Source organism: Ascaphus truei, chromosome 6 (assembly GCF_040206685.1).
Source record: "Ascaphus truei isolate aAscTru1 chromosome 6, aAscTru1.hap1, whole genome shotgun sequence".
Lineage (NCBI taxonomy): Eukaryota > Metazoa > Chordata > Amphibia > Anura > Ascaphidae > Ascaphus > Ascaphus truei.
In genome coordinates, this window is record NC_134488.1 from 26,587,168 (window position 1) to 26,613,197 (window position 26,030).

The following is a 26,030-nucleotide window of genomic DNA, read 5'->3' on the forward strand; positions in this document are numbered from 1 at the left end:
CCTTAGGGACACAGGACATCCAGATAGGCATACAGTGCTTTCACTAATATAGTATAAGATAGATGCAGAGGTATCAGTACCGTGTTAGCTGAGCATTAATAATCAAAAAAGAATAGACAATACCGTTCTGTGGCTAACAAAATGCTTTTATTCTTGCGAGCTTTCGAGATGCACTGATCTCTTCTTCCAGCGATGTTACAATGCATGAAGTTAAAAAGGGTGTTAAAACTTAAAAACAGTGCATACTGGAATGTATTGTATTGTATTGTATGTCTTTATTTATATACCGCCATTAATGTACATAGCGCTTCACAGTAGTAATACATGTGGGAATCAAATAAATAACAGATAATATAAATAACAGATCATGGGAATAAGTGCTTTAGACATAAAAGTCACATTAAGGAAGAGGAGACCCTGCCCCGAGGAGCTTACAGTCTAATTGGTAGGTAGGGAGAACGTATGGAGACAGTAGGAGGGAGTTCTGGTAAGTGCGTCTGCAGGGGGCCAAGCTTTATGTATCATGTGTTCAGAATATCCACAGTGCTATTCATATGCTTCTTTAAGCAAGTGTGTCTTAAGGTGGGTCTTAAAGGTGGATAGAGAGGGTGCTAGTCGGGTACTGAGGGGAAGGGCATTCCAGAGGTGTGGGGCAGTCAGTGAAAAAGGTTTAAGGTGGAATAGGGCTTTAGATACAAAGGGGGTAGAAAGAAGACATCCTTGAGAAGAACGCAAGAGTCTGGATGGTGCATAACGAGAAATTAGGGCTGAGATGTAAGGAGGGGCAGAAGAGTGTAAAGCTTTAAAAGTGAGGAGAAGAATGGAGTGTGAGATGCGGGATTTGATCGGAAGCGAGGAGAGGGATTTCATGAGGTTAGATGCTGAGACAGATCTAGGAAAGAGTAGAGTGATTCTGGCAGCAGCATTTAGGATAGATTGTAGGGGAAACAGGTGAGAGGCAGGAAGGCCGGACAGCAGAAGGTTACAGTAATCAAGACGGGAGAGAATGAGGGCCTGAGTCAGAGTTTTAGCAGTCGAGTAACAAAGGAAAGGGCGTATCTTTGTTATATTGCGGAGGAAAAAGCGACAAGTTTTAGAAATGTTTTGAATGTGAGTGGCGAATGTGAGAGAGGAGTCGAGTGTGACCCCTAGGCAGCGTGCTTGGGCTACTGGGTGAATGATCGTAGTTCCAACAGTAATGTGGAAGGAGGTAGTAGGGCCAGGTTGGGAGGAAGTATGAGGAGCTCTGTTTTAGCCATGTTGAGATTAAGGCGGCGGAGGGCCATCCAGGATGATATAGCAGAGAGACATTCAGAAACTTTGGTTTGTACAGCAGGTGTAAGGTCAGGTGTTGAAAAGTATATTTGTGTGTCGTCAGCACAGAGGTGATATTTAAACCCAAAAGATGTTATTAGGTCACCTAGAGAGAGGGTGTACAGAGAAAAGAGAAGAGGTCCCAGGACAGAGCCCTGTGGTACCCCCACAGAGAGAGCAATAGAGGAGGAGGTGTTAGCAGAAGAGACACTGAAAGTACGATGGGAGAGGTATGATGAGATCTAGGATAGAGCTTTGTTCCGAATACCAAGAGTATGGAGAATGTGAAGGAGAAGAGGGTGGTCCACGGTGTCAAATGCTGCAGAGAGGTTGAGTAATATGAGCAGAGTGTAATGACCTCTGTCTTTGGCAGCATGGAGGTCGTCAGTTATTTTAGTGAGGGCTGTTTCCGTGGAGTGAGCAGTGCGGAAGCCAGATTGTAGCGGGTCTAGGAGAGAATAGGTGTTGAGAAAATGGAGCAAGCGAGAGAATAAAAGACGTTCAAGGAGTTTAGAGGCAAAAGGCAGGAGGGAGACAGGTCGATAGTTAGAAAGACAGGTAGGGTCAAGCTTGATCTGTGATGGAAGACAATCCCTCCCCCGTGCAGTTTTATGGCTAGAGGTGATAAAATGTCCCTGAATGTCAGTGATGTGAGAGTATGTCTGTGTGTGTGTGTGTGAATATAAATAGGTAAAGAGCCCACAGTGTACACAGCGCTTTACAAAATGTGTGTGTGGAGTTGGGGTGTGTAAGTGTAAGAGGCTGTGGCATAACTGCAATAGTGTGTGGAAACTATGTGGTCCCTATTGATATATAGGGATGGAATTACATGGAGTGTATGTGTAAGAGACCGCTGTGTGTGCATATATATATATATATAGCGCAGTATGTACAGACATGGCGGGAAGAGAGTTCTCATGTCAGTAATGACTCATAAAATTTCGGTCTCGATTTAGGCCATCGCTAAGTGTCCTGAACAGTTGCATAAATTTGTATTCATGCAGCCGTCTCTTTTACGGTGTTCTAAGGTTACCTTTGAGTATGGCCACCTTTGAATCGTTCATCTTGTGGTCAGAGTCAGAGAAATGTTCGCCAACAGGACTGTCTCTTGTTCCACGTGTGATGCAGATTCATTCTTTTGTTTAGCCCCTGTCCCGTCTCACCTATGTAATATCAGCCACCTGGGCATTTCATGCACATGATGAGGTACACGACATTGCTGGAGGAACACTTGAACCTTCCTCTGATTTTGTACACAGATCCTGTGTTGTATTTGTATTGTGCCTGCTGTGTGGAGCATTGTGTAGGTTTTGCATCTTGCGTCCTGGCGTGGTCTTGTCCCGCATTCAGTTGTACTGTTGAATACTTTACTCCTCACCATCATTTTCTTGAGATTAGGGGGTTGTCTGTATGATAATAAGGGTGTTTCAGGGAAGACCTGTTGCAGTCTTGTATCTTCCTGGATAATGGGTTGTAGTTTCCTGGTGATCTTGCGTAGGGCTTCTAGGTGTGGGTTATATGTGACCACAAAAGATACCCTGTCGCTTGTCTCTTTCTGTCTGTATTCAAGGAGACCACTTCTTGGTATTCTGGTGGCTTTGTGGATTTGCTGGTCTACAATTCTGTGGTTATATCCATGGTTTAGTAAATCCGATCTCAAGGCTTTAATTCGCTGGCCTCTGTCTGCTGTGTCGGAGCATATCCTGTTGTATCGTATAGCTTTACTGTAGATTGTTGCATGCTTAGTGTGTGTCGGGTGGAAGCTATTGTCCCTCAAATAGCTGGGTCTGTCTGTAGGTTTGCGGTATACAGAAGTCTGTAGTTGGTTGTTCTTTATGGTAATGGTGGTGTCTAGGAAATAAACTTCGTTTGGGGAATGGGTGAGTTTGAGGTTGATGTTCAGGTGGAACATATTGAAGCTTTCATGGAACTTTATGAGGTCCTGTTCACCAGAGGTCCAAATCAGGAGGATGTTATCGATGTAGCGGAGGTATGTAAGGGGTTTCAAGTGACAGGTGGAAAGAAAGTCACTTTCCAGTTTTGCGCAGAATAGATTGGCATACTGTGGCGCCATCCGAGTGCCCATAGCGGTCCCGGTTGTCTGGAGGTATGTGTCATTACAAAATGTGAAGTAGTTATGGGTCAGAATACATTCGATGCACTTAGTCACTGTCGCTGTGAGTGACTCCTGCGGTCCCAGAAAGTATCTGCAGGCTGAAATCCCATCCTCGTGGAAGATGTTTGTGTAAAGTGACTCAACATCCATGGTTGCTAGTAGTGTTCCTGTTGGGAGGGGGCCAATGGCATTAAGTTTGTTAAGCAGGTCGGTGGTGTCCTCGATATAGCTGGGTGTGTTCCTGACAAGTGGTTTTAGAATGCCCTCCACCCAGCCAGAAACATTCTCGGTAAGTGTGCCAGATCCAGAGATAATCAGGCGCCCAGGGTTGCCCTCTTTGTGAATTTTGGGGAGCATGTAGAATGTGCCAGGTTTTGGGTTAGCTGATATCAGGTCCATAATTTGTTCTCTTGTGTGGATCGGGAGTGTTTTGATGATCCTGTTGAATTCTGTCATGTATTTTTTTGTTGGATCCTCCTGCAATTTGGTGTTGCATCAGAGAGTTGTCTGTGCGCTTCCCGCAGGTAGTCTGTGGTGTTCATTATGACCACTGCTCCTCCCTTGTCCGCAGGCTTGATTGTTATGTTGTGGTTGGCCTTTAGCGATTCTATGGCTCTCCTCTCGATCAGTGTCAGATTAAACGTTTGTTTCCTCACTTTGTCCAGGATGGACAAGCCTATAGGTGAACCATGTTGAATGGTTTTGAAGCAAAAGGTGGCACTGTGTGCTCATTTGCATGTCATTTTCCAGAATCCCTTGCTGCAGTGGAAGTGCTGTGTGCTGGGTGATAATGGTGAAAGGCGGGGTTTCAGACCTGTCTAAGACATGCAAATGAGCATACAGTAATATTTCCATTTGCTATATGCTTTGCTGTGGAGGGTTTTTGTCACTTTTTTTACCCACCATAACTTAACTAAATACACACACACACACACACACACACACACACACACACACACACACACACACACACACACACACACACACACACACACACACACACAAATAATTGGACACTGACACAATTTTTATAATTTTGGCTCTGTACGCCACCACAATGGATTTTAAATGAAACAACCAAGATGCAATAGAAGTGCAGACTTTCATCTTTAATTCAAGGGGTTGAACAAAAATATCGTATGAAACGTTTAGGAATTGCAACCATTTTCATACACAGTCCCCTTATTCCAGGGGCTCAAATGTAATTGGACAAATTAACATAATCATAAATAAAATTTTCATTTTTAATACTTTGTCGAGAATCCTTTGCAGGCAATTACTGCTTGAAGTCTGGAACGCATGGACATCACCAAACGCTGGGTTTCCTCCTTTGTAATACATTGCCATGCCTTTACTGCTGCTGTCTTCAGTTGTTGTTTGTTCGTGGGTCTTTCTGCCTTAAGTTTTGTCTTCAGCAAGTGAAATGCATGCTCGATCGGGTTGAGATCAGGTGATTGACTCAGCCATTGCAGAATATCCACTTCTTTGCCTTAAAAAACTCCTGGGTTGCTTTCGCAGTATGTTTTGGGTCATTGTCCATCTGTAAAGTGAAGCGCCGTCCAATCAACTTCACTGAATTTGGCTGAATCTGAGCAGACAATATATCCCTATACACTTCAGAATTCATCCGGGTGCTTCTGTCTTCTGTCACATCATCAATAAACACTAGTGACCCAGTGCCATTGTAAGCCATGCATGCCCATGCCATCACACTGCGTCCACCATGTTTTACAGATGATGTGGTATGCTTCGGATCATGAGCCGCTCCAAGCCTTTTCCATACTTTTTTCTTCCCATCATTCTGGTACAGGTTGATCTTAGTTTCATCTGTCCAAAGAATGCAGTTCCAGAACTGGGTTGGCTTTTTTAGATATTGTTTGGCAAAGTCTAATCTGGCCTTTCTATTCTTGAGGCTTATGAATGGTTTGCACCTTGTGGTGAACCCTCTGTATTTGCTCTCGTGAAGTCTTCTCTTTATGGTAGACTTGGATAATGATATGCCTACCTCCTGGAGAGTGTTCTTCACTTGGCTGGATGTTTTGAAGGGGTTTTTCTTTACCATGGAAAGGATCCTCCGATCATCCATCACTGTTGTCTTCTGTGGACGTCCAGGCCTTTTTGTGTTGCTGAGCTCACCAGTGCGTTTTTTTCCCCTCAGAATGTACCAAACTGTTGATTTGGCCACTCCTAATGTTCCTGCTATCTCTCTGATGGATTTTCTTTTTTTTTGCAGCCGAAGGATGCCCTGGTTCACTTGCATTGAGATCTCCTTTGACCGCATCTTGTGGGTTCACAGCAACAGCTTCCAAATGCAAATGCCACACCTGGAATCAACTCCAGACCTTTTTACCTGCTTAATTGATGATGAAATAACGAATGAATAGCCCACACCTGTCCATGAAACAGCTTTTGAGTCAATTGTCCAATTACTTTTGGTCCCTTGAAAAAGAGGGGGCTACATATTAAAGAGATGTAATTCCTAAACTCTTCCTCCAATTTGGATGTGAATACCCTCATATTAAAGCTGATAGACTGCACTTTGAGCCCATATTCATTATTTAACTGCAACTTGAATTTATTTTGGTACACAGCCGAAATAACAAAACTTGTATCAGTGTCCAATTATTTCTGGACCTAACTGTATGTATGTATGTATGTATATATATTCTGAACACATGGCACATAAAGCTTGGCCCCTGCAGACGCACTTACCAGAACTCCCTCCTACCGTCTCTGTACGTTCTCCCTACCTACCAATTAGACTGTAAGCTCCTCGGAGCAGGGACTCCTCTTACTTAATGTCTAAAGCACTTATTCCCATGATCTGTTATTTATATTATCTGTTATTTATTGGATTACCACATGTATTACTGCTGTGAAGCGCTATGTACATTAATGGCGCTATATAAATAAAGACATACATTACAATACATATATATATAATGGAAATATTACTGTATGCTCATTTGCATGTCCTAGACAGGTCTGCAACCCTGCCTTTCACCATTATCACCCAGCACACAGTGCTTCCATTGCAGCAAGGGATTCTGGGAAATGACATGTAAATGAGCACACATTGCCACCTTTTGCTTCAAAACCTAGGAGGGATGGCCACCGTCATGGTACTGTCTAGTATAGTGGATTACGTTGAAAATTGATTCTTTGGGGCAGGGTCCCCTGTTGCACTTATCCCCAGCCTTTGTAATTTATTTACCTTGTAGTGTAACTTTGTAAAGCGCTGCGTATTGTTTGCGCTATATAAATACAAATTCTACACACACAAATAAAAATGCAGCCTTAAACATTATTTTAAATGTAGTTTGCTCCTTGAAATACATTTCACCTTTAAAATGAGGCAAATATATTGTTTTGCGAGCATAAAAAAAACCATAATACATGTTTAATAAATAATAATTATAATAATAATAAGGAGAGACAATGTATTATGTTGCCAAGGCCTTCAGTTCAGCATGTTATTCAATGGGATGGCACCTCAATAGGACTGAATCTCCTCCCTTATTAAGCATCAGCCCTATAATAAACCTCCCGATGGGAAAATGCATGTGAGAAATAACATCTACCAATCAGAATACAAGAAGATATAACACCGACCAATCAGAGTGGGAGAAGAACTAACCAATCAACCACCGGATACGGAGGAGCCAATGGGAGCCGTTTTCACATGATTGTGCCGTATCTCCCCACTACCTGGCTTCGCCACTAAGCCCCGCCCGCCCATGAAACAGCGCAGCCTCATTGGTGGATAGGCGACACCGCCTCTTCCCATTGGCTGACTACGTTGTCAGTCGCTCGTGTAGCGCTTGGCAACCGTCTCCCTGCAGCAGAAAGGACGGAGGGGAGAGTGGGGATGCGGAGCGGGGGCCCGGCCGGGCGGAGTGACGGGTGAGTGCGGCTACTGAGCTGCTCCGCTGTGATTGGACCCTCGGGGGAGGGGGCTGGAGCACTGCAGGTGCTGGGTTACCAGGTAGTAAGTGCCTAATACTCTGCTTAGTCCCTGTAGCACTGCAGGAGTTGGGTTACTGGGTAGTAACGCGGCATTATAAGCTACAGGAGTTGGGTTACCAGGTAGTAACTCGGCATTATACATTGCTCAGGGCCTGAAGTACTGCAGGAGTTGGGTTACCAGGTAGTAACGCTGCATTATATGCTCCTCAGGGCCTGAAGCACTGCAGGAGTTGGGTTACTGGGTAGTAACGCGGCATTATAAGCTACAGGAGTTGGGTTACCAGGTAGTAACTCGGCATTATACATTGCTCAGGGCCTGAAGTACTGCAGGAGTTGGGTTACCAGGTAGTAACGCTGCATTATATGCTCCTCAGGGCCTGAAGCACTGCAGGAGTTGGATTACCAGGTAGTAACGCTGCATTATATGCTCCTCAGGGCCTGAAGCACTGCAGGAGTTGGGTTACCAGGTAGTAACGCTGCATTATATGCTCCTCAGGGCCTGAAGCACTGCAGGAGTTGGGTTACCAGGTAGTAACGATGCATTATATGCTCCTCAGGGCCTGAAGAACTGCAGGAGTTGGGTTACCAGGTAGTAACGTGGTATTATACGCTGCTCAGGGCCTGAAGCACTGCAGGAGTTGGGTTACCAGGTAGTAACGTGGTATTATACGCTGCTCAGGGCCTGAAGCACTGCAGGAGTTGGGTTACCAGGTAGTAATGCAGCACTATACGCTACTCAGTACCTGGAGCACTGCAGGGGATTCGTTACCGGCTGTCTACACTCCATACACATAAAGTTGCTGCAAGGGAGGGATCTTGGAGCTGCAGCATTGCAGCAGTTGGGTTACCATCATCTCTTATTTGGACGGCGCCAGCATACTCCGCAACGTAGTACAATGTGGAAGGGAGGATAACAACACCATCACAAAATAGGAAGGCGGACCCTGCCCCAAAGAGATAACAATCCAGACACCTCGCCACTCTCACGTGATTCATCTGTAGATTCATTGCAGGTTGTGATACCTTTTTAGGGGATCAAAATCCAGGGTTTTCAATAGGTGAACTTCCCAGCCCAGAATTCGATCCTGGGGGATTCCCCGCAGCTGAAGCGCGCTAGGTTTAGCTTAGGAGATGTCTTGGTAGCAAGCTACTTACTGGCTTTAGTTGACTCAGGTGATTTAAAATGGTCGCCAAGCCCTGCGAGCCAATAGGAAGCCACGGGGGGGGGGGGGGAGTTGCTGCTGTGTCTTCCTATTGGCTGACTGCAGACGCTGCCTTTTAAACATGCGGGTAGTGCATTTTAGTGGAAACTAAGTATTGTGGGAGCCCAAAACTGCACAGTTCAGCGGTGTACGACCACGTTATAATCCATTAACGCTTTGGGTGACAGGGAGGTCCCCGCCTATTCCGTTCTACTCTTAAGATTGCGTTCAACGCACACCACAGGTGGCTCAGTCAGTCTCCGCTTCAGCACGTGCCTCAATCAGAGGCTCAGCCTTTGAGCCACCTGTGCTGAAGCTGGGATATCCTGAAAACCTGACCTGTTGCGGGGGGCTTGAGGAGTGGAGTTGAGCCCCTCCTGCATTTTGACGTGCCGTGGAGGGCCAGACCCTATTATGTAGCAGCAACGGCTAAGGTAACCCAAAGGGTTAAATGAATACTGGGAAAAGCTGCGGTTGTTACTTTAAAGTAGTAGCCCCCCTACTTCATCCCGGCAGTATGGGAAGGCGCTAAACCCAGTTATTTCCAGCTCCGCGACCTGCTGTTTTCTAAGATATTTGGGTAGCCCTTTTACTTCCTGTTATTTAACCTCCACTGCGGCGGATGATGTCGTGGCTTCCTATTGGCCCGCATGACGTGCAAATTTAAAACCGCCATTTTGTTTCCCCTGGGGGGGGGACTGAATGTGGGAACTTGATGCCACTAGTTCGCAGCGGTCAGTTTCTGGACAACCAGCCCACCCCCGGAGCTGAAAATTGTGGGTTTCTGGTCCGAGACCTTAGTGCTCATCCTGGTACAAAAAAACCAACAGGGATCCGCTGCTTCACATGGGGTTGACCTGTTACTGTTCTCCCCACTTACCACTTAGATTGCAAGCTCTTTGGGGTAGGGACTCCCTTTCCTGTTTTTTATGTCTGAAGCACTTATTCCCATTGTGTCATAATATTATGTCGCGTGTGTTGTACAGCGCCATGTGCCTGGATGGCGCTATATAAAAGATATACATAGGTACAGCACGTGATTGGCTGGAATAGGTTTGAAAACGTTTCACCCTTCTAAAATGAAAGCACTCCGCTATTATAACGCTGTATTTACCACTGCTACAGGAGATTTATCATTTAGGGTATATTCAGTTATCTATGTAAATTTAAGCATGGAAATCAAACACTGAAAAAAAACCTAGTAACATGTATTACAGGGTACCCCAGGGGTAGCCAACTCAAGAGTTACCAACAGGTCATTTTTGAAGTGAAACTTCTTTAGTGGCACCTATTCTGATGGAGTAAAACGGGAGAGTTGGAGGGGAAATGTGAAACGGAAGTGACGTCATGGCTCCCCCCCCTCCCCTCCCCCCGCATCTACTGTGACCTGCGGCGGCGGCGGCGGCGATAGCCGCCGGCGCCGCTCCTAACAGCCACCGCTCCCCCCCACACACACCCGCTGTGACATGCGGCGGCGGCGGCGGCGATAGCCGCCGGCGCCGCTCCTAACGGCCGCTGTTACCCCCACACGTCAGCTGCCATGGGTATAGCAAGATGGCTGCCGCAGAGCTTCCGGTGCTAGAGTGAAAGGTGTAGCAAGCGCGGGGATTTTAAATCAGACTCAGTGAGCCGCTGCTCAGCCTCTCACCTCCCTCCCCTTCCCTGTGTCCCGCTGACTGAGCGCTGCCAGAGGAGAGGAGCCCAGGGATCATGAAGGGTAACCGAGAGGAAGCAGAGCAGTGTGTCGCTGACATGCTGAATTGCCGAGGGAGGAGGGAGGAGGGAGGTGGGAGGAGGGAGGAGGGAGGAGGGAGGAGGGAGGTGGGAGGAGGGAGGAGGGAGGAGGGAGATCGGACCTGGCAATGATGTCCACATTAAAAGATATCAAAAGGAAGAATAGGCTGGGGAGAGGGACATCACATTGAAAACATCACAGTCCTAGTGATTCTGTGTGTGTGCAGCGAGTAGCAGGACAGGGCAGAAGTGGATGTGCATTCCCTGCCCTTGCAGCGTGTGTGTGTGTGTGTGTGTGTGTGTGTGTGTGTGTGTGTGTGTATATGAATAAGGTACAGTCAGTGTCAGATAAATAAGGTACAGTCAGTGTCAGATGCTGCTTCTGATGGTGAGATATAGCTGCATGCAGCTCCTGGTGTCCTGTGCTCTCTGCTAATATGCACTGAAGGAACCATCCAGACTGGCATGAGCCTTCAGCAGAACAATGAAAGACTGTCAGAACAGGACACACTAAACACTGGAAATCTCAGTGCTAGTAAATACTCAGGGATAAGGAAATAGCAAGGTATCTGTATGACAAATCTCAACTGTCAACCCAAATGGAATATAACATTCTTCTGTGTACTGGAAATATCTGATCTATACAAAGTCAGCAATATATCAGATTGTAAAATGCAGTGGTCACAGTACTAATACAACCTCAGTGGTGCTGTGCTTGACTGCAGGAGAGAGCACAGTTATTTGAGCAAAGGACACTATAATAATGGTACTAATTTTACAAACATGGTGTATTCATGCAGAATATAAAGGGTGAGACTATTTGTAAAACACATCTCAGTCACACGCACAGTCACCCGCACAGTCACACGCACCCGCACACTCGCGCACACTCACACGCAGTCACACTCACAGTCACCCGCACACTCACAGTCACCCGCACACTCAGTCACACGCAGTCACCCGCATACTCACAGTCACCCGCACACTCACAGTCACACGCACACTCACCCGCACACTCACCCGCACACGCAGTCACCCGCACACTCACCCGCACATGCAGTCACCCGCACACTCACCCGCAGTCACACGCAGTCGCAGTCACACGCAGTCGCAGTCACACGCAGTCGCAGTCACGCTCAGTCAACCGCACACTCAGTCACCGGCACACACGAGGAATTCACACTTAGTGCAAATAGCTAATACAGGGGATGTGTGCAGAGCACGCGCATTCTAAGTCAAATTTATTTGCGTTTTGTCAAAAATTGTATTTTGATTTTTAATTTAAACATCACCAACACAAATACAATTTCTGTGACAAAAGTCAAAGAAGTTTCACTTACTATGCGCGTGCACAGCACACACAGCTTTTTTTTTAGGGTATCCCTGCTTCAGCACAGGTGGCTCAATCAGTGGCTCAGTCACCTGTGCTGAAGCAGGGATATCCTAAAAAAACTGACCTGTTGGTAGGCCTTGAGGACTGGGGTTGTCTACCCCTGGGGTGTTACATAGTAGATGAGGTTGAAAAAAGACATGCGTCCATCACGTTTAAGCTAAATTTAGACAACAGATACTTTATCCTATATCTATACTTGCATATTGATCCAAAGGAAGGCAAACAAAAACCCCAGTGACACATCATCCAATGATATCTCTTAAGGGGGAAAATAATTTCCTTCCTGACTCCAATATTGGCAATCCGATTACTCCCTGGATCAACATCCTTCCCATGTTTACTTATTTGGTATATCCATGTATACCTTTCCTTTCTAAAAAGATGTCCAACCTTTTTTTGAACAAATCTATTGTATCTGCCATCACAGTCTCCATGGGTAATGAATGCCACATTTTAACTGCCCTTACTGTAAAGAACCCTTTCCTTTGCTGCTGGTGAAATCTACTTTCCGCCAACCTTAAGGGATGACCCCGAGTCCTTTGTACTGCCCGTGGGATGAATAGTTCTTTTGAAAGCTCCTTGTACTGTCCCCAAATATATTTGTATATAGTTATCATATCCCTTCTTAGATGCCTTTTGTATACAATATACACGCCCATTACCTAACCGCTAAAGAAAGCAGAGGGTGGAAGTGTGTTGGTGCGAAGGGGTATGACATACCACTACTATTTTAGCATACTAAATAAAGGGACAGTCTGTGCCGGTTGCCATTTTTTAAAAATAATTATTTTGCTTATTTTAAGAAATCTCTTCTTGCTCCTTTCCAACCCTATTTTAATGTTACAAGCTGGTCCTCCGTTCAGGAGATAGAAGCGTTTTGAAATATTAAATGTCCCAAGGTAATCTCAGAAACTAGAGATTTAAAAAAATAATAATTATATATACAAAAGACAGGGGTGCCCAATGCTACATCCAATTGACAAAACATATGGGAATAAGTATAATGTTTAAATACTTCAATAATAATAACTTGGTTATTTAGTTAAACCCTTTGGCCAAAGCGTCATAAGCCTGCATAACAACGTCAAGGTACAGGCAGTCCTCGTTTTACAACGCTTCGCTTTACAACGAATGGCTTATCCAACGCATACCTATGTTCATTTTTACAACGCCAAAATGGCTTATCCAACACTCTTACGACGCTTTGCAACGTTGTGTATGTGTGTGTATGTATATATATATATATATATATATATATATATATATATATATATATATATATATATATATATACACACATTCACATAAACAACGTTGCAAAGCGTCGTAAGAGCGTATATATATAATATTATACTATATAATATTATATTATACTATATAATATATATATAATACAGTATATACACTATATAATTTATGTGTGTGCTGCATATCTTATTGCCTGCATAAAATATTTGGTGTATTTTAGTGTTAAAAATGCCTTCAGGAACGGAACCTTTCATTTAAACAGTGTTCCTACGGGAAAACGTGTTTTGCTTTACAACGTTTCGCTTTACAACGCCATTTTGAGTAACGCATTGTGTCGGATAACCGAGGACTGCCTGTATAACCAAATTAATGCAGGTCCTACACTACACTGTGAACCCTTCCCTTTACCTCTGTATGAGGGGAAAGAACCATACTAGATCCTGTTCTTGCAGCAAAGTGAAAAGACCTCCCAAGTTAAACAGGTGAGGAGGAGTTTTGAGTAACAATTTTTATTTTTTGCAAGCAGAGATGCATTTCCGGGGCAATAGTCCTTCGGATCCTCCCTTCCTGTAATGACTGGTTGTTCTAGGGGGCCTATTCTTGTAGCTGCGAAGTGTGTGAATCCATTTCTCATTGTTCGTTTCATTGATTTTCCAACATTCCTGGTAAACTTGACAGATTTCAACACATCTTTACAATTTTCCATGTTTAAATTATACTTAAAAGAAAGTAAAAAGGTATAACTCAGATACTCACGCTTAACTCAAAAATACACAATTTTGAAATTAAATATATATATTTTTAACACTAAAAATACAAACTCAGATAGATCAGGGGGCAAGACACCAACAGTAAGTTTGTATATCTTTATTTATGTATTGCCCACAATGTACTTGTCTTTTTACAAGAGACAGTACAGGGAATTATAATACAAATAGTGTAACAAACAAGATCAGACAATAGGAAAGGAAATCCCTGCCCCGGAGAGCTTACAATCTAAGTGGTATGTTGGGAGACTTACAGAGACAGCAGGTGAGGGAATACGTGCTGTAGATGGCAGTGCTTGGTCACAATGGTTGGTAGGAGTGACTGGGACAGTAACCATGAGTGCAGGCTATTGAAATGCTTCATGTAAGAGGTGAGTTTTAAGGCTTGTCTTAAGAGTGGGGAGAGAGGGTGCAGGCGTATAAGGGAAGGTGCTTGACGTATAGTACGAGTTAAGATCATGTTGGTTTTTGGGTTGGGGTTGTTACTTTAATACACATGGATTTATTTTAGAAACTTTATTTTTTATTTTTGTAGCCTAAATTATTATTATTGCATAACTCTTTGTACATTACAGTTCAAGTAGACGTTGCTCCAAAGTACACGATGATTTGATTTTACCCCCCCCCCCCCCCCCCCCGCACTGCTCTGGTTCTTTAGGGCACTTAGGCCCAGATCCACAACGGGGCTAAGCTTCAGCAGACTTTTACTCCCATTCCTATCAACACGAGCTGAGTTGTGCTAACTCTTAGCCCTAACTCTAACGCTTAGCCCCCTTATGTGGATCTGGGCCTTATAACAGGGGTGCTCAACTCCGGTCCTCAAGCCCCTCCCTCTCCCCCCCCCCCCTCTCCCCAGTTCAGGTTTTCAGGATATTTCAGCTTCAGCACAGGTGGCTCAGTCTTAGGGCCTCATGCAGAGAGCAGCGATGCGCGGTATATCGCCAGGCTGCAGGGACATTTTTCAACAGAAATGCATGAAATGGCGCGAAAGAGGGGAAAAGAGAGGAAAGCGCCAATTTTTTTGTTTTTGTTTTAAAAACGCGCCGTGCGGTTGGCGCGAACCTACATTTCATCTGTATTTCAAACCGCCGTATGAAGGAAGGGCCAAACATCTTTTCCCGGCTCATGTCGTCAAAAACATGGAGAGATGTTCTCCAAGTATGCACGCCAACAAAAGTTGGCAAGAAACTGCATGTGAGCGGCGATAGGGAACATAACCAGCAATATCCGGTTTTGTCAAAGCAGTTTTCTACCGCGCTAATCACGCGGTTTTCAACTCTACATATTCCTGCATGGTGATATTGCCACTTATCCTTCCTTCCTGCATATGGAGATACATTCGCGCCATTATATGGCAAAGTGTTTCAAATCTCCAATTTTTTTAACCGTTGCTCTCTGCATAGGCCCCTAAGACTGAGCCTCTGATTGAGCCACCTGTGCTGAATCAGGGACTGAAGGGGGCTGGAGTTGAGCACCCCTGCCTAAGACCTGGGGTGCGCAAACTTTTCAGTCTGCGCCCCCTGCCTGCTCTCCCCCCTACTCATGCCCCCCTCCTTGTCGTCAAATGACGCCGCGGGGGTTACGTGACCCCGCCGTGTCATTTGACGTTGCGAGTTGCCGAAGGTAAGGGAAGTTGTAGAGGTCTCGCACGATCCCCCAGCATTTAATTTAAATGCCTTGGGGAAGAGTGCGGGGGGCCTCTGCAACCATCGCACCCCCCCCCCCCCTGCCTTTACACTATTGGTAAGTACTGTATATTAAGCAGTATTTATTTCTCACTGGGCTTTTCGTTGTTAGTCGTGGGGTCTAAATTAGCAAAGCTATTCTAAAACCGCCATTAATACGTTAGAAATATTGTTTCATGGGTGACTGCTTTCACTTTAGAGCAAATGCAATGTATAATGCCAAGTGTGACTGGGGATATATTACTGGGCCTATAATTAGAAGATCACAATGCTGTGTCAGTTACAGGCAGTAATGTCCCTATGAGCTTTGTGTAGTGTCAAAGGCACTGGTACAGTGTGCGGGACCCCATGAAAGCAGCGATCCCACCCCCACACCCCCCGCCACTCTGGTGCTGCTGGGCGGGATGCAACATTTGGTCTCAGCCGTTTTGCCACAACCAAATGGCCGTTTGTGCTTCGCCGCGATTCGCCTCACAGCCGATCCGTCGCTGGAATTCCGGCCACGTCTAAGGTCATTTTTTTACTGCTGGTTAGGGTACAGGGTTAATTTAAAGGGTTTTAGTGCTTTGGATAGGGGGTTAATTTAAAGGGTTTTAGCAGTTAGGGTATCACTTACTTTAGCGGTGACGTGGCCGGCGGCAGTTTCCAGCAGCGGAATGAGTAGTGGCGAAGTGCCAGCGGCCATTTTGGTAGTGGCGAAATAGCCTAGACCAAATGTCCTAGACCACTGCCGGGCCCCTCGCTCTGTTAGGCGACGGCCCCAATCCTCCCGGTTGCATGCGCGCCGGGCGGCATGGGCGGCGCATGCAGCGACTACAGCCGCGATCAGCGGTCTGTACGGGAGCTCTAGGGGACCTGGGGAGGCGGGGCTACGATGGGGGGCACGGCCATGATGGGGCATATCTGCCCTGCCATTGGCTGTGCGCGGCCACATGACCGCGTCGCAGCAGGGGAAGACCAAATTCTTGAGGTATGACAGATAACTCACCTTATCAAGGAAGGCTTTCAGGGAGTTTCTGGAGATCTGAAAGCTGGTGGAGAGTCTGATGGTGCGTGGTAGGGAATTCCAGAGAGGGGGCAGCACAGGAGAAGTCTTGTGGGCTGGAGTGAGGAGGTGATAATGCGAATGTCATATCCCTAAACGCCCCCCGCGTTTTGCCCTTATTTGGGAATGAGGTCTGTGATGTAAGGGGGACCGCGTCGTTGAGAGCTTTGGAAGTCAGAGCTAGGGGTTTAAATTTGATTCTAGAGGATATGGATAGCTAGTGTAGGGATATGCGTAGTGGAGCAGCAGAAATGGAGCGGTGAGTGAGGTAGAGGTCAGGGGAGGTTATCTCTATCTCTCGTCGGCGGCATAGAGAGATGACACTGAGAGCCAAAAGATTGTATTAGTTCACCAAGAGAAGAGGTGTACAGTAGAGTGAGAAGAGGACAAGGAAAAGAGCCTTGTGGGACTCCAACATAGAAAAGGAGTGAAGACGAGGAGGCACCAGAGAAGGGAACACTGAAGGAGCAGTTGGATATGTAGGACATGAGCCAGGAGAGGGCTGCATCATGGGGGCCAATGGAGCTGAGAGTGTTCATGAAAAGGTGGTGATCAACAGTGTCAAAGGCAGCAGAGAGATCCAGGAGAATTAGAAGGGAGAAGTGACCCATGGATTTAGCTGTGAATAAGTCATTGGCCCGTTTTATTAGTGCTGTCTCAGTGGAGTGTAATCGGCGACGGAAACCAGATTGCAAACAGTCAAGCAAGGAGTTGGAGGAGAGAAAGTGAGTCAGACTGTTGTATACAAGTCGCTCAAGTAGCTTGGAGGCAACGGGGAGAAGAGATGGAGGGCGTGAGTTAGAGGGGGAGGTTGGGTCACGTGATGGTTTCTTCAGAATGGGTGTGATGATGAGTCCATGTTTGAAAGAAGATGAGAGCCGTTAAAAAGGTGAGTTGGGGTGGGGCATAGTGTGCAAGAGAGAGTGCGGAGGAGATGTGAGGGAATAGGATCAAGGGGGCAGGATGTAGGGCGAGATGATGAGAGGAGCGTGGAGACCTCGTCCTCCGTCACAGGGGAATATGAGCTGAGGGTGCATTTAGGGGTGCGAGGGGAGGTAGGTGTGGCCCGTGGAGACGGAAAGTGAGTCAAAGGTGTCAAATAGGCATTGAGGGTTAGAGTTATTTAAAACCAGAGACAGAACATAAAACACAGACATAGCTCAGTTTTAGCACATCCAGTGAAACTCATACACGGTACAGTGCCTAAATATATATGTATAAATATATATTAAGTAAAATGGTCTTTTAGTTTAACATTTTTGGCCAAAATTGTTGTAGGCCCCTGAGCCAACTGCACGGCAGACCACAATTCAGGGGTCCCTAACACTAATATAAATTCTTAATAACCTGTGTAATAACAGGAAGAATGATTTATAGTAAATCTGTCATTATTAGTTGCAAAGTTCTAAGTCTGATTGATGCTTTTATTAACCTGTACATTACCAGGAAAAGCACTCTGTATTATAGTTGTCACAACCCTACTGCAAGCACGCAAGTTCCCCTGAGTGGAAGATGCTATGGAGTGAGCCCTTAACCATTTAAATGTGGGAGGGGGTGAGCTACAATTAGGTAGGAGGTTGCCACCCTCCAATCAGCCAAGACTAGCTGAACATTTAAGGTTAAGAATGGTTAAGGGCTCACTCCATAGCATCTTCCACTCAGGGGAACTTGCGTGCTTGCAATAGGGTTGTGACAACTCTAATACAGAGTGCTTTTCCTGGTAATGTACAGGTTAATAAAAGCTTCAATCAGACTTAGAACTTTGCAACTAATAATGACAGATTTACTATAAATCATTCTTCCTGTTACTACACAGGTTATTAAGAATTTATATTAGTGTTAGGGACCCCTGAATTGTGGTCTGCCGTGCAGTTGGCTCAGGGGCTTACAACAATTTTGGCCAAAAATGTTACACTAAAAGACCATTTTACTTAATATATATTTATACATATATATTTAGGCACTGTACCGTGTATGAGTTTCACTGGATGTGCTAAAACTGAGCTCTGTCTGTGTTTTATGTTCTGTCTCTGGTTTTAAATATATATTGCCATGCTCAGTAGCACTCCTCTGTGACACTCATATGCTTATATATATATGTTGTGGTTATTTTGGGGGTTCAATATGAGCTTGTTAGGTGTCCAGTATGTTTTACAATTGAGGGTGAGAGGGCAGAGTTTGTACAAGGGAAGAAAATTAGGTTTGTTTGACGAGAGAGAGCAGTGTTTTATAAGGCGAGAATATGAATTTCTAAAAAAGGTCTGGAAAAAGAACACAATTATTTTAAACCAAACACTTTAATGTGCAGTCCCCTCCTAGGACCAAAGTGAGCTAATACCAGTGACCTGTTTAAGGGGTCACATCCGGGTGATTTGGTGCATTTTCTTACCCAAATCTGACACATTTTTAAGTATATTTAAGTCCTGTTTAAAGTTATTCTGTAAACATGCTGAGCTGAGACTTGGGAGGGGGTTTGATTTCCTCTGGCTGCTGCATTTTATCTCATCACTGTGTGTTTAACAAGAGTTTGCACAGGCAAAGCCCCACCTCCTTATCTTTATTGACGAACAGGGACAGGTTGGGCTTGAGTAAGCATTTGATTGGCACAGGCAAAGCTCCCCCTCTCTCACTCCCCTTTTACAGGCTGGGATAAGGGCACACGAAGCTCTTGATTGAGTAGTCTTTGCTATGCCAGTAGAAAAAACATTGCTTTAGCATAAGCAACCAAGGTGTTTTCTTTAAATACACAGGGCCATATTTACCAAGCGATGCTAAGCAATAAGGCATCACAGTCCATTCAATGTAAACCTGGCCCATAGCTGTCTCGCTGTATGTGTCCTGCCCTGTCCAGGCTGCTTTGAGCGCTTGGAATTTGAACCAGCGAGAGCCATGCTGAGGGACACTATGAAGTCGTGGAACGAGAGCTCCGACCTGTACAGCAGCGACCAGGAGGAGGAGGACGAGGAGATGATCTTCGGCGAAAACGACGATGACCTGGAGGAGCTGATGGATCTAAGCGACCTCCCCACCTCCCTCTTCGCTTGCAGCGTGCACGAGTCCGTCTTCGAGGTGGAGGAACAGAGGGTACGTACGGTACCTAACGGGACATCTCCCCTTGTTCCCTCTCAGCTGGGACAGTGCTACACAAAGGCCTGATAAACCCACTACCCACCCACTCCTAAATAGCACGTATGTCTCAGCCACCCCTTCTAGTAAATTGGTTCTCGGGGGGGGGGGGAGGAGGGGAAGGAATGGTTCTAATTTTCTAGGGTCCCGATGAAAGGTAACCAGATCTGCCCACTGCTGTTCTTCCCATTTATCTGTTTACCTGGCTGCAGAATTAAACCAAGTAAAACAAAACCACAAAGGGATGTAAGCGTGACTGAGCCTTTTTTTGTTGTTGTAGATGGTAAAGTTTATAGAGGCGGGGGAAGAGGGCTGGACTCGCTCAGACCTCACAGATCAATGTCCATTGCTGCATGGTAGCAGGCGCCATTTTGTCTCTTAATTATAGGCAAAAAAAGACATAGGAGAAGTTAATATCTGCTGCACTCAGGAAAACGCTTTTAGATTTCTGTTTAATTGCATTTCCAAAAAATAACGTAATAGGGCAGGGCTGGCCAACTCCAGTCCCCAAGGGCCACCAACAGGTCAGGTTTTCAGGATTCTCCCTGCTTCAGCACAGGTAGCTCAATCAGTGGCTCAAGACTGAGCCACTGATTGAACTACCTGTGCTGAAGCAGGGACTGATTGAGCCACCTGTGCTGAAGCAGGAGTATCCTGGAAACCACCTGTTGGTGGCCCTTGAGGACGGGAGTTGGCCGCTCCTGTAGAGGGCAGTGTAAGTAATTCTGCTCATACGAACAGACTCGTGGGGGACTTTATTATACCTGCTGCTGTGAAATACCTTTTATTCCTGTGTGCCGATTCTTTCTGTCTTTTTATTTCACGTACTTATAAAATAGTTTGATCCCTTTTCAGATATACACCCGTTCTCCTAGCAGTATGGGTTCTTGTTAAATAAAGGACCCAGAAACCTTTTCCTGAGTGCAGCGGATTTGTTGGGGTTTTTTTTTTTTTAGTTTTTGCAGGTACTAAAGTTTAGGTAAGAGATTGGGTAAAAATTGTAAAAACAAAGCGGTGGGTCAGTGTGGACACATTTAAAAGGGGAAATAAATATTTTCTTCTACTTATCCTATTTGCTTAAACAGAAAAGTGTCAATCACCCACATTTAACCAATGAAACATTGCCATTATTAGATCATTGGATCATTTTGTCCTAAGGAGGACAAGAACCCACATCGTTGAGAGTTGAGTTGTATTATATGTCGCCACTAGGTGTCACTGCTGCATGGAATCTATATCTATCTGTTTAGCCCGACACTGCTTAAAAATAATAAAAAAAAAAATATATATGTTTATTATATACATTTTTTTTTTTTTTTTTTTTTTTTTTTTAAGCCGTGTTGGGCTAAAAAGTTTTCTTACAGAGAAATGCATAGGGAATTCGAGAAGTTTATCCATAAACCAAACGTCACTCCACTTTCAATCCGTAGCAACTACATTTGCAAAGCAGCCAAATCTGCGCATTTTAGCTTGGTTACATTTGTTTAAGGAAGCCAATTGTTAAATTCTTGACAAACGGTTGGGTGTTTTTTGTTTTTGTTTTTTTGCACCTTTCAGGGGGGTTTACAGAGCCAGTCCAAGCTATGCGTTTTTTAAATTGTATTTTTAAAATAGGATTGAAGCAGGGGGTCTCCAGAGCTGTACCTCATTCATTTCAGCTTTGGGGACCCCCTGTCTCCCACGAGGGGGTGCCGGTAGCAGCTCCGGCTGGGGTTCTCGTAATGGCGGCTTAAATGTCCCGCGTCACATGGGCTGAACAGGAAGCCATGACGTCATCCGTCACAGCTCCCTGCTGGCCCTGCGTGCCCTGGAGATTTAAACAGCACTGAGATACTGGCACCCCCTACGTAGGTAGCATCTCAGGAAGCGGGGGCTGACATTAACTCGGCTCCGGAGACCCCCTGCTTCAATCCTATAAAAAAACCAATGGGGGTGTTTTTCTGATGGAGAGAGCTCGAGATACCGGAGGAGCTGTTGGGAAGATGATGGAGACTCATTGTACGAGTGTCTCTGTCTCCTCTGCAGCAGCGATTCGAGGCACTTTTCACCATATATGACGACCAGGTGACGCTCCAGCTGTTTAAAAGCTTCAGAAGGGTCCGAATTAACTTCCGTAACCCGGAGGCTGCGGCACGGGCGAGGATCGAGCTGCACGAGTCCGATTTCAACGGGAAGAAGTTAAAGTTGTATTTTGCACAGGTACCGTATATGTCGCAATGTTCGCTGTATCCCAACACCGGGCACTTTGTGGTTTAATTTGGGAAGGTGGTTTCACAGTGCTGTACAGTCCGATCTCTGTTTTTGAGCCCCTCTCAATCGGTGACATTTGTACACTTCGAAGAACCTCATCTGAAAAGATTATTATAAGACTTATTTCTGACCAGATCCTTTGTAGTCTGCATGGCACACGGCTCTGTGCTGCCTGCTGGAGCGGAGGAAGTGAGAGTAACCAGCAGGAGTTGTCATGTGGGTGCCAGGGTGCCATACTGCAGGCTCGGGCCTTTATAAATAAATGCAAATTGAAGTGGCTTCACATGGAGGTCACTTTAGGTTACATTGGGGTGAAAGGCACTTTTTGACTTGAGATCCTGTGTCAGAGTATCATGGCATTAAAAATAAAAAAAATCATTACAAATAGCATTAGGAGTAAAAAAAAAAAAAAGGCAGACCATATTATCTAATACTACAGAACTGATTTATCTTTAAAAAAACAACTCTTTTTCACGTTTTGCTGGTGATAGGATGACATTGCGGAGTGATTTCCATTTAGAAAGAGTTAACCACGTAGTTGACAAAAAAAACATAAAACTACACGTCATCTTCCTTAGAAAAATGAAATCACCCTTAAGTAAAAAAAAATAAATAAAAATATTCCTGTGAAAAATTAAATAGGTTTCTATATTTTTATTGGGTATTTTGTATTCCTTGTCTTGTGGGGTAATGATTTGCCTCGTCACTAATTCAGCAGCAATCACAGAGGAAGAAATTATTTAACATGTATCTATAGATTTTTACAAAGATTATCACCAGACACAAAGTAAATTATGCTGGGTAAAAAAGTGCCAAAACCCCTCCACCGTATAGCATACAGCAAATAAAACTACCACATGTGAGCACATTCACATGTCTCAGACACATCTGCAACCCCGCTTTTTCCCATTTATCTCCCAGCATGCAGTGCTCCACTGCAGCCAGGCATTCTGGGTAATGACATGCAAATGAGCATACAGTGCCACCTTTTTTGCTACGAATCCATTTTAACACGGATCCCTACAAGTAAAGGGATTTTGATCCGCGCCCATGCTTCCTAAGGATCTTGATGTAGATCAACTCCCCCTTCCCCCTCGTCCAGCTCCTGTGCGTGGAAGTACTCCCCTCCTCCACTAAAGTCCACGGAAGATAAACTCCACAGGTGGATCAACCATAGAAGAAACCAGCACAGGGCGCACCAAGGGTGAAGATATAATGTACAGCACAAATTAAAGTAAGTAGCAACTTGCATATAAGGTGTCGTTAAAAAATGATGTCCATGCTGCCCCGCCGGTGATTGTAGAGCTAGTGACGGGGCGGGACTCGAGGCGTTTGATCCCGCGCGCTGGGATCAGCTGATGTCTCGGCGTGGTTCTGCCTGACGAAGCACATGAGTTGGTATACGCGTTGTGGTACAGCATTGGAAGTGTCCTGTGCAAACTGCCCCGTGTAACTTTGCCGGCTGTGTTGAGGAAGACACTGTGAGCCCAGGAGACGCGTTGGATTGCAGTATACGGGCTACGTTATACCACGCAAATCCGGAAGCGGCAGATCAACGCCGAGACATCAGCTGATCCCAGCGCGGGGGATCAAACGCCTCGAGTACCGCATTGTCTCCTAGCTCTACAATCATCGGCGGGGCAGCATGGAGATACTTTTCTAAAGAATTCACAGGACTACAGGCACCTTTATATGTAAGTTGTTACTTGCTTTAATTTGTGCTGTAATATATATATATACTGCGCCCTTTTCTTCCATGGATCCCTACAAGCTTATGCCTGCCGCATTACAGCGATTATCAATACAGCCTGGGTTAAACAAGTGCACAGCCAGTAACCCTACTCGGACAGCTATTTCGACCTTCTTTGGGGGGGGGTTTCATCCGTGTAAGGTTGGTTATAGCTATAAAACGTGAAGCTGGTAATGGGTATAACCAGACAGAAAACAAGTTATTATGAGTAATTAAAAAAAAGGGGGGGGGTATTGAGGGATGCCTGTGAGAGCTCATTTGCATGTCATTACCCAGAATGCCTAGCTGCAGTGGAAGCATTGTACACTACGAGATAATGGGGAAAGGCAGGGTTGCAGACCTGTCAGAGACGCGTGAATGTGCTCACACGTGATATTTTTATTTACTGTACAAAGATCACAAAATATCAAGACTGTAAACTCTCCAAAGTATTTGGTTACCAGAAAAACACGAATGGTTTTTTTTTATGATATGAAAAAATATTTATAAGGCTGATTCTTTAAAAAAAAAAAAAAAGTGTGGGGTTTTTTTTTGTGTTTTTTTTTTTTTTTTATAGCACAATTCACCTCCTGTTGTTTTATGAAACATGGCACTGTTGTCAGGATTTGCCCCAGTTCTGTATTAGTACAGCAACTCCCTAATTTATTATTACAAAAAGTGGCAGTGCCTCTTAGGCCCAAAGTGAACTAATTGCAGTGATTAACACCATTTGCATGTAAATCAGGCTAATACGACTATTTTACATGTAATGTCCCCATCGTAACCAAGCCAAGTGCCTTATTCTGTGTATTTCATCTCTTCTGAGATCAGATTGCAAAAACAATCTGTTATATACACAGGAAAATCATTGGTCCAGACTTTTCTCCTGCTGCCGTTTTGTTTTGCTAACGACGGCAGTCTAATTAAGCTTAAAGCGATAAAGGGGAATAATAGTTACTAGATACGATTTATAATCACACCCAGGCAAATAGAAGCTGTTCGTTTTCTCTGGGGCAGGGATTTCCTTTCCTATTGTCTGATTTGACATGTCTCGTATTTCTTGTAATATAATTCCCTGTGTTGTCTCTTTAGTAAAGTGTTGAGTACATCGGCGGCACTACATACTTACATTCGTAGATGGAAAGCAAAGCAGTGACATTTTACTCACTTTAACCTTGACGGTGCCCTAATGACGTCCCTGGAACGTCATGGGACCTAGCACTCCGGAGTCCCTTTGTGACGTTCTCGGTATGTCACGGACCTAGCACTCCGGAGTACCTTTGTGACGTTCTCGGTATGTCACGGACCTAGCACTCCGGAGTCCCTTTGTGACGTTCTCGGTATGTCACGGACCTAGCACTCCGGAGTCCCTTTGTGACGTTCTCGGTATGTCACGGACCTAGCACTCCGGCATCCCTTTGTGGCGTTCTCAGTATGTCACGGGCACGTGCCGTTTTCTAGGGGTTGATCGGGATGACCTCCCCGACAGGAGCAGCCACCCCGATCGTAACGGAAGTGGAGTCCCGCTCCACTTCCACATGCGGGGCTGGATCGCATCGCGTGACCGTTCCTGGAGACCACATGACCTTGAAATGCCGCAAGTCTGGTGCCGCCAGCACGGTAAAGGTTTAATGGGATTCAATCTCAGTAAGGAAGCGTGTTACCTTCTATATACAGTCTGTAGGAAAGGGAAGCAGAGGTTATAAGATACTTTTCATCTGTTGTCATCCGTTTTTTGGGACGGTTTAGCAGTTTCTTTTCAAATTGTGTTTGATTTGATACGCAGCTTGCCCCAGGGTTTGAAGCACGCATTAGCGCGGCCGCCTCTGCAAATCCAGCATGTACGCGCTGCAATATTTATCTCCAAGGCAAGAAGCAAATAAAAATATCAGCGAATCTGCTCCCTCCCAAATACCCCGGAGCAGGCCAACCAGATGCACTGCCGCGGCTGCACGCAGAACTACGTACGCACGGCTGCACGCAGAACTACGTACGCACGGCTGCGGCTGCACGCAGAACTACGTACGCGCGGCTGCACGCAGAACTACGTACGCACGGCTGCGGCTGCACGCAGAACTTCGTACACACTGTCACGGCTGCGGCTGCACGCAGTACTACGTACGCACTGCCATGGCTGCGACTGCACGCAGAACTACGTACGCACGGCTGCGGCTGCACGCAGAACTACGTAGGCATTGCCACGGCTGCGGCTGCACGCAGAACTACGTACGCACTGCCACGGCTGCGGCTGCACGCAGAACTACGTACGCACTGCCACGGCTGCGGCTGCACGCAGAACTTCGTACGCACTGTCACTGCCGCGGCTGCACGCAGAACTACGTACGCACTGTCACTGCCGCGGCTGCACGCAGAACTACGTACGCACTGCCACGGCTGCGGCTGCACGCAGAACTACGTACGCACTGCCACGGCTGCGGCTGCACGCAGAACTACG

At 45.5% G+C, this 26,030-nt stretch overlaps 1 protein-coding gene and 1 long non-coding RNA gene across 2 annotated transcripts in view; both read left to right on the plus strand.

Annotated features, from left to right (window-relative positions):
* The window catches only part of LOC142496411 (uncharacterized), a 510,055-nt gene extending 504,015 nt beyond the window's left edge, over positions 1-6,040 (plus strand). The window contains exon 3 of the long non-coding RNA XR_012801979.1: positions 5,664-6,040. This is a non-coding gene — a long non-coding RNA (uncharacterized LOC142496411). The remainder of the gene's footprint in view (positions 1-5,663) is intronic.
* Positions 6,041-7,204: 1,164 nt separating this feature from the next.
* The window catches only part of RCAN3 (RCAN family member 3), a 30,501-nt gene continuing 11,675 nt past the window's right edge, over positions 7,205-26,030 (plus strand). The window contains exons 1-3 of the mRNA XM_075603719.1: positions 7,205-7,333; positions 19,322-19,554; positions 21,622-21,795. Of these exons, the coding sequence (XP_075459834.1) occupies positions 19,360-19,554; positions 21,622-21,795 (369 nt within the window). The 5' untranslated portion in view covers positions 7,205-7,333; positions 19,322-19,359. The remainder of the gene's footprint in view (positions 7,334-19,321; positions 19,555-21,621; positions 21,796-26,030) is intronic.